Genomic DNA, 14,922 nt, shown 5'->3' on the forward strand with positions numbered 1-14,922 from the left:
TCCCCTTAATTCACAGAACACGACTTTACTTAAAAAAAAAAAAAGTATGAATGTTTTTCTAAATAATATGAGGCAAAACAGAAATCTATATATCTGTTCCTACCTATGGTTTTCTTACAAAATAGTAGAAAGTGGTGTTTATAAACAGATAAAAACCCCAGTAACCTTCTTCTGACAATAAGGAACACCATTATTGCTCCAAGTCTTCTCAGGGAATGGTTTCGTTATGAAACATGGTAAGGGTGTTTGTTTCTTTTCATTTTATAAATCATAGATGCCCATGAATTTATTAAAAGGTCTTCAAAATTCAATAGGTTGTATGTATCTATTCTAAGGACTATCTCGATGTTAGTTAAAATTTGTCCCCAATATTATGATACTAATTATTATTTCGTGGAAGGAAGTGGAACAGTAAGTAAATATAATCTTTACTCAGGGTCCAGGTTTTGTTAGTAGGGCCCTGCTTTCTAAGATGAGGTTCTGAGTAAGTAATGTTTTTATTCCTTCCTTGTTCTGCATATGTAAATGTGCGGGGATGATATATAAAGAAATAATACACAAGGAAAACTTGGGAAAAGTGATGTTTGTAAATCTCCTCCTTAGATATTTCCAAGGAGACGATATGAGTGACAACTATCAACGTGAAGTTAGTGAACATGGACCCCAATAACTATTCCATACCTGTTCAAATCTAGTAGCAGTTGCCAGTAAGTTGTTCACACATGAAATAAAGTAGTTTCAAAAATTGCTTAGTGCCTTAGTTATCATTTCCATTTTGGGAGCAACTGACAGTGCCTTCTTCAGTAACAAATAAAACAATTTTCTGAAAGTAAGTTTTAGTTTGTATTGAAAAATATTAATGTATCTTGCCTAATTATTTACAATAGCTCAGATAAGAGATGTTAGCATCTGAAAATGTTGCAGCTTCTCAGAAGCCAGCTGCAGCACACAAACATGGATTTTCTTGTGAATATAAAGCATTTTATAGCCTTTATTTAAAGTTCTAAATATTTCATTACAAAGTACCGTTTATAGCATTAGCAGGAGAAGGGGAGTTGATGGAGGTGGTGGAAATGCGTTTTGGTTTCAGGTCAGGATTTAATGGTTTAACAGTTAAAGAATTTTTTTAGTTATTTCTAAGTTTAAAGGAAGAAGGTGGGTGGAAGGAGGGAAAGCAATTTTTTTTTTTTTTTTTTTTTTCAAAAGTAGACTTTAGAAAACTGGAAATTTAGCAAGGATGTAACATCTAAATACATTTCACGTTGTGTTTTGTCAGTTCTATAAGGATTTAGGACAGCATTTTATCAGTGAGAAGTTTTATTTAAAGTGACCAAATGATTTATTTCATGACTCCCTTGGTTCTGCATATTTGGTGGGGGACAGTGAAATGAAAATAGTGTATGAAAGGAGATATAGCAGACATCGTACAGGAAAGGAATGAACAGGACAAAGAATGGAGGGACCGAGGGAAAACAGAAGTAGAGAAGGAAAAGGGAAAGATACTCATTTATGCAGTTTGTAAATTAGCATGTGTAGATAGATTAAGGCACCAGGAAATAAAGCAGGATTTATGCTATATTGGTTGTGCAGCTACAGCATATAGTACACTACTGCTGTCTGACAAGTAATGAAGAAAAGGAAAGATTGTGATTAAAAAAAAAAATAAATTAGGAAATTCCACTTCAAAAAAGCACATCAAAAAGTTGCTTAAGTTTCACTTTGAAGCTTCCAGTGTTCAAGAAAGAATGAATTTGTCTTTTAAGGTCTGACTAGTCTTCAGCTTTCAAGGCATCTTCAAGTGGGCCTACTAAAGTAATTGTCCCTTTTGTGCAGCTCCACCCATCAGGTGAGTAGGATTATTAGAGTTAATCAAAGTGAATCACATACAAAAAGGTTGCTGGTATCCACACCATGATGCTTCATTGTGTTGGAGATTACCTGCTATTTCTTAAATGTATCTTTGGCCTACAATGTAATACATATACTAAGTAACATTGGCAACATATACTTTAGACTTAAAACAGTAGCAGACTGAAGCAAATGCTGAAATTTTCATAATAATCTCTAATTTGTATGTCTGCCTGAAAAAAATGTCTCTTTCATTATCTGGATCTGACTTTTGTTTGATCCTGGAGCAAAGAAATAATGTTGTTTTTACCAGCAGTGTCTTTGCTACATAATAATAAGACTGAAGTCATCCCTCTGCTTTTTATTGTGGATACACTACGTGACACTAAACATGTAGAAATCACACTGGGCTGATAGTCATTCTGTTAACAAAAATTATGCGATATAGATAATTCGTATTTCCTTAAGAGCACAAGAGAAATATTTCACTATTCAATTTCATTTCTGAATTCACCAGCAAAAGTAAGACCTTGAGAAGGTACAAACTTTTGTTGGAATGGAAATAGATTTGATAGTGATCAAAAGCAAATGTAAATAAAAAAACAAAAACAAAAACAAAAACAAACCAACAAAAGGAAGTATTTTAAAAATACAATATATTTGGTTTATATATTTGAATGCAGCAAATTTTTTTCCTTGTAACTTTCTATTATTGTCATCAATTGTTGTTGATTTGACAGAAATAGAAAAATTTGAACTTTTGACCATCTCATAACTTCAAAAGTGATAATTTGCACATTTCTGTCATTTAGAAATTATCACATGTTCACAAACTTTTTAATTGTTTATTTGACTTGGGCATCGTCATTAAGCTGGCTGCATTTATTATTACACTAGAGGGATACTAGCCTGTGTTCTTTCTCCAAGTTTGATTTTTCACTAAGTATGTAAGTGTTAAACTACAGAGAAAAATGGCCATCTGCTAATTTAGCAAGTGTCTATTTAGAATCAGAAATTAGATACCCTTTACACAGATTTCTTTGGACATGTTGTGTCTTTTAGTAGAACCTAACTTGTCCTCTCCACTAATGCCTAGAGTTGCATTTGTTATCATACTAATTGTTATATAGAGAGATTAGGCTTTCTGACATCTATTTGCAACAGTAAGTTAAACATGAGCCATAGTACTCTGACTTTCAACCTCTGTGGGAGTCCAGATAATACCAGTGTAGAGAGTATTACTCCAGTTTCTGTTGCTGTTGTTACTGCTGCATGCCAAGAGTAGCCATAAAGATCAAATTTATAAAGTTATGTTATGAGATCACAGCAATATGTCCTTTCTTGTTTCTGTCAGATCTGCAAACTATAGTATAATACCCCCTTGCAGGAATCACAGAAGTGGCATTCTCTCTCCTTGGCATTTTATGGAGCTCCTACTGGACATTTCTTTCAGGTTGTTTTCACACATAAGTGCAGCTCATAGTACAAAATTCCAGGCTGCGTTTACTTCTCTAGGTATCCTCTGGGAGATCCTTTTCAACGTGGGTCTTGGTAACAGCAGACTGAAGTCCTCCATTTACAAAAACAGCTAAGCACATGCTTGACTTTAAGCACATAAGTATGAGCCAGTTATGTGCTTAAAGAGTGTGCTAGATACATGTTATACATATCCCGCTTCATAGGGAAGGAAAAGGTTTTTTGAATAAGAAGGCAAAAATGGAAACAGGCAGATGTGGTGGTGTGGCAAAACACCTCCCATCCCAGCTATAGATGAGAGTAGTCTTCTAACTCTGACCTCTGTTTTGGAGGCAAACAATCTAATGGTACAATTAGCTGCATAGTGACGAAGCTGGGCTAGTGGAAGTTCACCAACTAATATGCTATTCAATGGATGATTAATTCTGTGGTCTGCACAAGGCCTCCACAGGTCTAGAAAAAAGCCATTAGACTTAAAATCTGCTATTTTAGAAATTAGTTGTCTGTGTTAATTTCACAAAATTTATATTTCTGCACTTTGTATGCTGTTGTTTATTAAGCTTAACTGCTTGGAACATCCGACAGAAAAACTGTGAAGGAGTTTTTCTGTGAAGAAGCCCAGAGTGCCAAATCTATATATTACCAAACACAATTTTAGAATTCAAAGTTACGGAAAAAGATCATTTAAACAGTGTATTCTAACAGTGTGCAGCTACATGTCTGAGCTCAGCTTACTTATTTACTTGGTGATTGACAGATGCATTTGGTAGCTTCTTGGATGTTTTATAATGAAAGAAAGTAAAACTGAATCTCGCTGATATGACTACTTCTGACTTGTCTGTATCCTCTGCTAAAATGTTTCTTTATTACTTTCTTCATCTTGTGCTTATGACTTAGGAAATTTGCAACGGCTTCTAAACTGCACATTATAAATGAAATCTAATTATAAATCAAAATCTGTGCAACAGATGATGTTTCCTCAGTGAATCCTTTTTGTGCTTCCAAAATTAGTGTTGTCAATCAAACCAACATGTGGTGTATGGTTACACGGAGTGGATCCCCTCTCACAAGATACTTTCTTTTAGGAAACCAATCAGAACTGGCACTGACATGATGAGGCAGAGCTGTCAGCAGAGCTGGGGTATATAAAGCAAAACAACTATGTTAGCACTTCTGAGCAGTCGTGCATTCCCCGCCTCGCCTCGGGTGTAGGGATTGCAAAAAAACAAAACTACACTGTCAAGACTGTGTAGTTTTGTTTTTATGATTAGAGGCTCTACAATTCTCATGCTGGGATTGTCTAAAAAAATCTTACTCTGGATAAGGACGTCGTTCAAGAAGATTTCGTTGGGCTTAGCCCACTCTTACAGGCACTTTGAGAGATCAGGTTAGTAACATGTTTCTGCTGGTGTAATAAGTATTTTATCAGTCATTAATAATCCTGATATGATCTATTATTTATTAATTTCTTACAGGGGGTATAGGTTTCAGAGTATAGACATGGAATACTTAAATTGTCTGGCAAGATTATGTCTTAAATTTCTGGGAGTAAGTTTTGATAACACTCGGCAAAAAGTTTTTCCAGTATATTCATTGTTAAAGACTATATAAATTAAGATTTGAAGTGCATGGAAACTTCAAAACTCCTTTCTGTTGGGAGTGTTCAAGGTTATGCTACTGAGAGATAAACCGAGAAGCTCCAAGAATAGCTCTGATAAAATGCATATGGTATCAGCTAAGCGCTGATGACTTTTTAAGGGAATCAGCTGCTAAGGTATCAATTACATGGCAGCTCTGGAACACTTGTCTGCTGTCATTCATAGCTGGGAAGGTTATTTCTGGAACATGACATTTCAGATGCATACTTTCAATTCTAATTATACAAAAAGCCTTATAAGATGAGATCTTCATCACCAAAATTTGCCTAGACAATGAAATCTATAAACTTTGTGTGAATTCAGTGACAATTCTACTTAATTAAATAATTTTCAATCTATTCTCAAATCAGGAAATTCCATATATATAAGCTTTTATAATGTTTAATTATATTGTAAGATTATTTCCGTGTATTTTAGCTGAGCTTCAAAACATAACTGAAGTAGATCTTGGTGAAATACATGAGACAGATATTTGTCTTCATCTTCCTTTCAGAGAACTAGTATTGTGTTAGGATGAAACATTGGTCATTTCTTTCTAGTTTGAACTCATTTCTCCCCCACCCTCAAAGCTGAAAATCTTTGATAACAGGCTGTTCCTCTGTCAAGCTGGAACAAGTATCCAGATAACCTGTAAAGGCAATAAAAAGCAGCTCAAAATCCCAATACAATATTCAGTTCTGCCCTTATGCACTTATTGTATGTAGGCAACAGGCACTGATTTCAGTGAAGGAACTCATGTCATGAAGAATTTTCACCCCTTTGAAATGTGGCATAAGTTTGGCTCTTAAAGAAACTTCACTTTCTCAATTTTTAAGTTAAGCCTGGGACTGTCACAAGATCAGGCACAAGAGGCAAAGTATACAACAGTAAAAGTGTGATTGAGACTGACTTGGAAAGATTATGGGGTTAACCCTTGTTTGGTAAGACATGATATGCTCTCAGGGGAATTTTTTAGTGAGAAAAATTGTAGCTTCAATAGATGTATGACACTATTAAGAAGATACTAGCTACATTTTAAAAACCTGCATAGTTCAACATCAGTAAATAAATATGTTCATGCAAATATAAAATACTCCTGATACAGAAGCCTTTCTAGTGGCAGTGTGCTATTTCAAAGTAGGATCTTGTAGCATAGTAAGAGAAAACAAACTACTTTTCTTTCAGATTTCACATGGATCTGCAGTTGTTCAAACCATCAGTGTCAGTGGCTACCTTATATCCTAGCTCACATTTCGAAGGTGGCTGTCTTCCCATATTCAAAATTCCACTGAGATACTCTCTAAGAAAGAGCAGAATTTTATCTGTGTCTTTAATGCCAACATGCTTCTCCATAAAATGAAATTATTCACTACTTACAGACTGCTTTTAAAAGAGACCCTCTTGGCATTTTTTTAATTATTAAAAGCCAAATGGATTGTAGACCTTGACAATTTTTTCAGTTGCTGCTTAGTGACCTAGTTGTCTTCCTGCTGGAGAATGCACTTTGCACTAACAAAACATTTTCAAATCATTCCAAAGAATTTTTACATGGAGATTATTTTCTCTTTCGGTAAAGGAGATTAATGGACAAATAGAGGCTAGATGACCTGCACAAGGTCATGCAATGGGTAAAGCAGAACTTTGTCTCCTGCTGCGTACTTGTATGCCAAATCACAGCTTCACTAAATATAACAGTTTCACATCCAACTCGGCCAAGTGTGCCCTAAGAGTAATTTGCTATACAACTTTGTCAAAACCTACAGTCTTCACAATTCACCAGGTCAATGTGATTTAAAACTGAGAAGAGTAAATTGTCATGAAAATAACTGCAAATATTCCTAAAATCTAGCAAGAAGGATGTATAATAACAATTTCACCATTGATATCTAATTATGTTTTTGTTGCTTTCAGAGTGCCTGTAAAGATGACGACAAAAGCACCAACATTTACGCAGCCGTTACAAAGTGTTGTGGCACTGGAGGGTAGTGCCGCAACCTTTGAGGCTCATATTAGTGGTAAGGTTTTGATTCATTCTTGCAAGATTGGTTTGTTGGGGTTTTTTGGCATTTTGTTTTTGTTTTGGTTTGGTTTTTTTTTCTGATCTGAATGGGTAAAGATCAGTGCTGAAATGTGACTACATATCCACATCATATGGTACTGATCAGCACTGTGAGGTGCTGTCAGATATCCACAAACATACCTCATAAAGTTACAAGGCTTCCCAGGCAATAGCCAGTCCTGCCAATGAGACTGGTGTCTAATTCTCATGTATGCTAGAATCATCAAAACCGGGGGGAAATAGCATTAAAAGTGTATACATAAAAATACATACTGTGTTAATAAGGGAACTCCATATGGGTGCAGAAAGAGTAATCTTGTTTGGATGATGATCAGAGAGAATGAGGAGTCAAGGTGCAAAAGGCAAGGCATATGCTAGTTCTTCATTGACCTAGTGCTAAGCCTTACTCTGGCTAAGCTGTATTTCTACCTTCTGTGCCCTTGATTTTACTGAATTCCAGAGTTCTGGCAGGGGGGTTAAAAGCACAAAATCTAGGTCCATGTGGCCACTGAAAAGGGTAGGAAACCCTAGTTTGCTGGATAGTAGATGTGTATGGTGATCCTGATGGTAGTACAAGGCTGGATTAACATAATTTAAGTTGTTGATGCAATTTAAAGTTGCCACATAAGTTTAAAGGGTACTTCGTTTTGCTGGTCTGCACACTATTAAAACACTGTCTGGAGCAAAACTGCATGCAAACCCCCGAGATAACTTGACCAGATAACCAACACCCTGTTCTAAGAGTGCCTCTGACCTCAGCAGTGACTAATGAGAAATGGCATGTGTTCCTACTGGTGGAATTATATTGTCTTACAGGCATTAGCAATGTGATGATCCGCATACCGTAAAACACTACCCAGATGCTCTGTGACAGGTGCAAACACATGATCTGTCCAACTATAAAGATCTCTGACATCTATGGTCCACTGTCATTCATCCCTTCGTCTCTTTGGATAATACTGGCCCACACAAGGTGTTTGAACGTGTCCTGTAGTCTACATCCATGACATTTTTTCATGCCTTATTCAGTTATTTGGCCCTCTACTCTTCAGTTAATTGCCCTGACCTTCTCTTGTTGTCTGTACACTGTAAAATTTCTGTGAAAAGTTTCTTTCCATTGATGATTACTATACTTATTATTCTTACAAATACATAAATATATTATCAGAACTTAGGATGCTAATATTATGGCTCAATGTGTGATTTTGGCTATTTTCATTTGTGTGATATCATGGGAGGGAAACTTGATTTCTTACTAAGAGGAGATACAGCAGTTTTTCTAATAGCATATACCATATTTGTATTTTAGTCCCAAACATCATGTGAGGCAATGTCCTGTTAGCTTTTATTCACATTGTGAGATTCTGGAATATCTTTCCTGCCCCAGAAGTATCCACCAAGATGGAAAGATCTGACAGTGGCTTGGCATTTCGTTTTTCTAATGCAGAAAAAATATGAAAGTTTTGTTTCTTGAACTAATTGCATAAATAATGGACTACACAGCTTTATTCTGCTGCATTGTCTGCCCTTCCTATCTGTCATGAATTATCACGAATTTGAAATTCAGACTTTCTCTTTATCTCTGATAACACTGCCCTTTTACATACAAGTCAAGTATTAATACAGAGCTACAATTTGAACATGAAGAGCCCAGTTAATCTAAGAGTACCAAGAAGCTCTTAGCAACCACCTGAGATGCAATTTTGCAATCTGTAAACTAGAACAAATGAATTGTATTGTGGTATCAGACCATGAGTTAAATGCCACGTTACAAAGGCTTGGTGTCAGAAAAAAAAATACCCAGTACCTCTCCCTGCGCTCAGAAAGCGCAGAGCACACAGACCCCACAGTTAAAAGCAGTAAATGCCAGAGCAGCTAGGACATCATCACAGGGGGAGCTCTACTGGGTGAGCAGTGACTGAGGGGACACGAGACAGCACGTCACTGTCAAGAAAGTCTGCAGTGCTGCTGGCATTAGAACTGTGTCCAGCCTCATGTCTCCACAGTACTGATCAAGTATTGAATTTGTTCATAAGGAACTAGCCTGTACTCCGCTTAACCTTCTTTGAACTGGTATTTTCAGGTGTTACCAAATGCAAGCCAGCCTTTACACTCTGCATATTGTTGAAAGCAGCACACAGGTTGGCAGTTCCTGTCACTTACATCATTGTCAGGACAATTTCATTGAATTCAACTACTTAAGCAGTGAAGTTGAGGCACTTGAGGTTAATTATCTTCTTTTTGGCAATAAAGCTCAAAAAGCCTCAAGGACAGTTTTAAAATGAAAAAGAATGTCCTAATAATTAATATTCAAATCATAGTGTAATTTGGCACATGTAAAAGTAAGTCCTTACTCCACAGAGTCCATGCAAAAATATCTATAATCTGAGGTAGATCTTACGTTTTAGTCCCCAGCTCTGTGGCATGGGACTAGCAGAGTGCTCGTAAATTTGTGAAGTTGAGTTTCTTTTAATATGAATTTTGGCTCAGATTTTCAAAATGGCATCTAACTCTGCATCCCCTGAACATACCAGTTAGAGATATCAAAATAGACTCCATTTTTAAAAATGTAGGCCTTGTTCAGCCTATCACACAAACCCCCATGTTTGCTAATCATCGTATGATGCTGCACCAAGAAAATAAAACATTTTGGCAACATTTCAAGAAATTCACTATTGACAACATGATTTTTGGCTGCCTAGCTTAAAAGATTTTGAAACTCATTTGCACAAATGTTGAAGACACGTAGCCCTGGATTAAGTCAGTGGGATCGGCTGGATACTCTGTATTTATGGTGATAAAGCCCAAGTCCTCTACCAATAGTACAAAATTGAATTATACCACCCCCATCAGGGCTGTTTGTTAACTTCCACCTGTGAAATTAACAATGTTTAGATGTACTTTTACCCTTTTGATTTCTAATCCTCTCTAAAACTGGCCACATTCTCTTTCTCTGTGTGTGTTTCTATTTTACATATATCTAAAAATCAGTTTTTCAACTATAAGTAGAATGTAAAACTTTCCTAACCAAGTCTGGTGTAACTGCAGACAATTCCAAACTATTGGACTGGATAGTTTTGTTAGCAATAAGCCATACTACTTAGATACTAGCAAATAAATAAATAAAAAAATACCTCACACGCACTAATTCATCCCCCTCATAATTTTGATGAGCTTTTATTCCTCAACAGGATTGCCAAACACTACAGTCCACTCATTATTGAAGTGATTTCCTAAGTGCCGTAGCCTATGCAGTTGTCCTACTGCTCTGTGTATTTTAAAGACCTTTTTAAAAAAAATTCCTTTACCACTCTATTACTGGATGTATAAACATACATCTGTGCCTATGCCGTTACACTCCACTATAACTGTGTATATATGAGTGAGTATTATGGTAATTTGGACATCTGGCATTTCATAGCATTTTAATCTCCTTTTGGTCTTCCTTTTTCTTTAGGTTTCCCAGTTCCTGAGGTGAGCTGGTATCGGGATGGCCAGGTTCTCTCTGCTGCAACTCTGCCCGGTGTGCAGATCTCGTTTAGTGATGGCCGCGCTAAACTGGTGATCCCCACCGTGACAGAAGCAAACAGTGGAAGATACACCGTACAAGCCACCAATGGATCTGGGCAAGCAACTAGTACTGCTGAGCTACTTGTCACAGGTATCAAGCAGCTAAAGAAAGGCACCTCTCTCTGCTAGCAATGTGAGAAAGAGAGCAATAGCAGAAGTGTCACAGATAATGAAAAAAGTTTGGATTTGAAGTACACGATCGACAAAGAAATAGCAAACCAAATTCCTTTTCCTAAAGCAGTCTAGAATTCAGCATATCTTTTCACCAGTAATTTCTAACAGTGCCCTTTACACCGTAAGTGTGTAAAGTTTATCTTGATTTTATAAATTCTTAATCACAATTACAAACTTCTGGCTTAGCCCTGTGTACTTCTCATGTGATCTGTCACACTGGCTACATTCAGACTACACGTAAAAGAAAGGATAAAGTTCTGCAGGATGGAGCCCTTAATGATATTTAATGATATAAATGATATTTAACACAACAACTCACATAAAGGGCCATACACAAGAGACTGCACTTTTACTACCTGTGGTTATAATCAATGTATCTCTAATTCTAGAAATATTTGCAATCATGGGTATAATCAGAAATATCATACATTTTAAACACATGAAAAAAGTTAAGGGTGTTTGCATTTTGGCAAGTCAACTCTTAATGTTTTGAATGTTTGAGGGGGTAGTATTATCTGTCAGTAGCATGTGAAGAAGAAATAGACCTTGTGCACTTCTAGTAATGAAAATATCTAGCCCTTACAGTTCTTTTTAACAGACATTACTGCTTTTCTATTTATTTCTTCAATAAAACTGCAGCTGGAACAGCACCACCAAACTTCTCACAACGACTACAGAGCATGACTGCAAGGCAGGGAAGTCAAGTTCGACTTGACGTGAGAGTGACTGGAATCCCTACACCTGTGGTGAAGTTCTATCGGGATGGAGTAGAAATCCAAAGCTCCCCCGATTTTCAAATTTTACAAGAAGGAGACCTTTACAGCCTAATAATTGCAGAAGCATATCCTGAAGACTCCGGTACCTATTCAGTAAATGCCACAAATAACGTAGGACGTGCTACTTCAACAGCTGAATTGCTAATTCAAGGTAATGGAGTTGGAGTTGCAAGCCATGAAAATGAGAGAGCATTCATTGTTGTAATGGTACAATATGCACCACTTCATCAAAGTTATATCAATAAGTTCACTTACAACTTCTTTCTCAAGAGGTATTAACTTGCTGTGAAAAAGCAGTGTCTTTGGTGAAATTTGCCAAAGATTTTTGTCTGAGAATTTAAAAGGACTTTTTCTTCAGAATGGGTCTTCTTTAAACTGAGGATACAATAGACAGAAAAAAGCGTTGGATACTTTCAGTTGTTCTCATTTTGTTCTGTAGATGTCTCAAAGTTATATTTGTAAGCTGGCTTTGATAGAATAGATATATTAGACTGCATAACTGTACATGGTCTTGTAAATGAGCCTCGTAAGGATGAAGGCAGTTCTTAGAGAATTGTAGCAGTGAATCATTCTACCCAGAGGAGTCTTGCTTGGATTTCACCTCAGTCAGGCTTCCAGACTGTGTAGTCATTTGAGATCCAGGACTGATTCTGAAGAATCTACAATAAATTTGTTTTGTTTTGGGTTTTTTTGTAATGACATGGTAATACAGAAATAGTATTTCAACTGTTTACACAATTATCTGTCTATAGATACTGCAAGAAAAACAGATGGTTGCTTAATTCTTTCTCTGTTGTTTATATATATTTGTGTATAATTGGAACTGACCATTCATTTATTTCTGCAACTGCTTATTGTTTGCTGCCATATGCAATTCTTCTGACCATATTTTCTCTTCCAAAAGGCGAGGAAGAAGCCGTTCCTGCTAAAAAGACAAAGACAATTGTTTCGACTGCTCAGATTTCACAAACAAGACAAGCCAGAATTGAAAAGGTATATTTTTCAAAAACAACGCAGGTAAGGCTAGAATGTGGATGATTACTTCTACAGTATCTCTGACTTGTTTTCTTTATTTCATTGTAGAAGACTGAAGCCCACTTTGATGCCAGATCACTTACAAGTGTTGAAATGGTCATAGAAGGTGCGACAGCACAACAGCTCCCACACAAAGCACCTCCACGAATGCCTCCTAGACCTACATCAAAATCACCAACCCCACCAATAATTGCTGCAAAAGCACAAATGGCACGACAGCAATCACCATCACCTGTTAGACAATCACCATCACCTGTAAGACATGTCAGAGCACCAACACCCTCACCAGTCAGGTAAACTTCTTATTCTTCCGAACCAGATTACTTTTTGAATCACTTTCACACATAGCAGTAATGCTGTAGAACAAAAGCGTAGTATAAAATGGAAGAATGCACTGACTTAATACTGAGTTTATTCTGACAGTGAGCTATAATGTGCTATATTTGCCACCACGATAGAAGTACACGTCTCTTACATAAATTTTCTATCCCATTTGGAAGAAAATCCTTTAGAGAATAAATTCCATTTGATTGTTCTACATACAGCTGAAGTAGCACTCAAAGCTCCACATTGACGATGAAAGAGAATAAAACAGTAGAGCAGCTGGCCCTGATGATTTTAGACAGAGAAAAGAGCAAAGACCCTCTGATGGGTGGCAAACAGAATGGAAGGATATGTAAAAAAACGGGAACTTGTGTTCTATGTGTGTGCTAGTAATGAATGCAGAAATAATGTTTTGAAGGTAGGCAAGGTAAATGTCCTTATGGAAAAACTAAGCTTCGCTCTGCTGCATAAAGGGTCTTGAGAGGGAAAGTGAGTCCTTTGAAGAGCAGAGCTCATGGTCTGGGAGACCCCAGGAGTTCTGTGCTGAGAGGCAGGTAAAGAGAAAATTGCTTTGGAAGTCCTACAGTTTCAGCACCCTGAAGCACCAACATCATGGAAGGAATGTCTCCAAACTGAGTGCTCAAAAGTGCCCCATTTAAATTGCCAGAGCTAGGTATGCTGGTGAATTTTGTCCCATTGAGAATAACTTGCAAGGACAGGAAGAAATGGATTGATAGTAACTAGCAATAACAAACTCCATAGATGAATGAATAATTCAATAGTGCCATCTAGAGTGCATATAGAACTGGAAGTTTGTACTGCCCTGTTAGTCAAACCAGTTTTATACATACAACACATTAGAAAATGAATCTAAAAATTAATATGATGCTGCTGCCCCCTACTGCTGCAATTTGTTAATGTTATCTGGGAAATACAGCTGAAAAAAATTCCTCTCAAAGAAAATCTAAGTTAGAAAGCCCGTTAAAGCATTTTGAAAAATGCTTTAAAACTAAGTGCTAGGAATTGGGATTGAATTTCTGGAATATCAGTATTTAGAAACTAGCACTTTCCTAGTGGCTACCAATTATTATGGCTGAGATTTCCAAAAGTAAGTATGGGAAAAAATATAGGCCCTGATCAGAAGCTGTCCTGGAGTCTGAACACATGTATGGATGATACATGGAAATGAGATATGCTGCAGGAGTAGATACAGTTATGTTATTGCTAGGTGGCTGCAATGTGATATTTTTACAAAGAGCAGTTACACTAATCATTTTGTCTATCTACAGAGACTGGACCACAAATGTAATAGGTAATGCTCACAGCCTGTAAGCCTTTTATATTATTCCTATTAGGAGAATTAAGATAGAACAAATGGAAACTAGTGATGTATTTGTATATTTTAAATATATGTGCCTGAGTGAAACGCCCTTTGTCATTTGCCCTTATTTCTTTTTGGAAATCTAACTAAGCTACCACAAAGATGTGTTACAGTTAAGAGTGTGACAAAAACACACATTAGGCATGTTAAAAACAGGTAAGTATGATTTACAAGTAGAACACCTCAAAAACTTTTAAAAAATCAATCTACAAAGTACTGAAGATACCCTGAATGGAGAGTGGATTCAAGTTCAGGCTGAAGTTGTTTATGTAGTTGTTGTTGTATGACACTACATTAATTATATTAATACTTTATTTTTTCATTAGGTCAGTTTCTCCTGCTGGAAGAATCTCCACCTCACCTATTAGACCAGTGAAATCTCCATCTCCAATCCGTAAAACACAAGTAGTGACAACAGCTGGGGCCGAAGTCCTTCCTCCTTGGAAGCAGGAAGGATATGCTGCATCCACAGAAGCCCAGATAAAGGAAACAAGAGTATCTACAAGTGCTACCCAAATAAGAACTGAAGAAAGATGGGAGGGGAGATATGGGGTCCAAGAACAAGTTACCATTAGTGGTGCTGCTGCTGGTGACATGGCTGGTGCTAGAGAGGTAAACTCCTATTTTTAGAATAAGCCTTGG

At 36.8% G+C, this 14,922-nt stretch overlaps 1 protein-coding gene across 2 annotated transcripts in view; it reads left to right on the forward strand.

Annotated features, from left to right (window-relative positions):
* The first annotated feature begins 4,476 nt into the window (after window positions 1-4,476).
* Window positions 4,477-14,922, forward strand: part of LOC142031228 (titin-like) — a 244,865-nt gene continuing 234,419 nt past the window's right edge. For both annotated transcript variants that reach the window (XM_075028344.1, XM_075028345.1), the window contains exons 1-7: window positions 4,477-4,711; window positions 6,873-6,976; window positions 10,478-10,681; window positions 11,404-11,691; window positions 12,445-12,533; window positions 12,624-12,868; window positions 14,607-14,892. In XM_075028344.1, coding sequence (XP_074884445.1) covers window positions 6,886-6,976; window positions 10,478-10,681; window positions 11,404-11,691; window positions 12,445-12,533; window positions 12,624-12,868; window positions 14,607-14,892 — 1,203 coding nt within the window. In that variant the 5' untranslated portion in view covers window positions 4,477-4,711; window positions 6,873-6,885. The remainder of the gene's footprint in view (window positions 4,712-6,872; window positions 6,977-10,477; window positions 10,682-11,403; window positions 11,692-12,444; window positions 12,534-12,623; window positions 12,869-14,606; window positions 14,893-14,922) is intronic.

Source organism: Buteo buteo, chromosome 5 (genome assembly GCF_964188355.1).
Source record: "Buteo buteo chromosome 5, bButBut1.hap1.1, whole genome shotgun sequence".
NCBI classification, from domain to species: domain Eukaryota; kingdom Metazoa; phylum Chordata; class Aves; order Accipitriformes; family Accipitridae; genus Buteo; species Buteo buteo.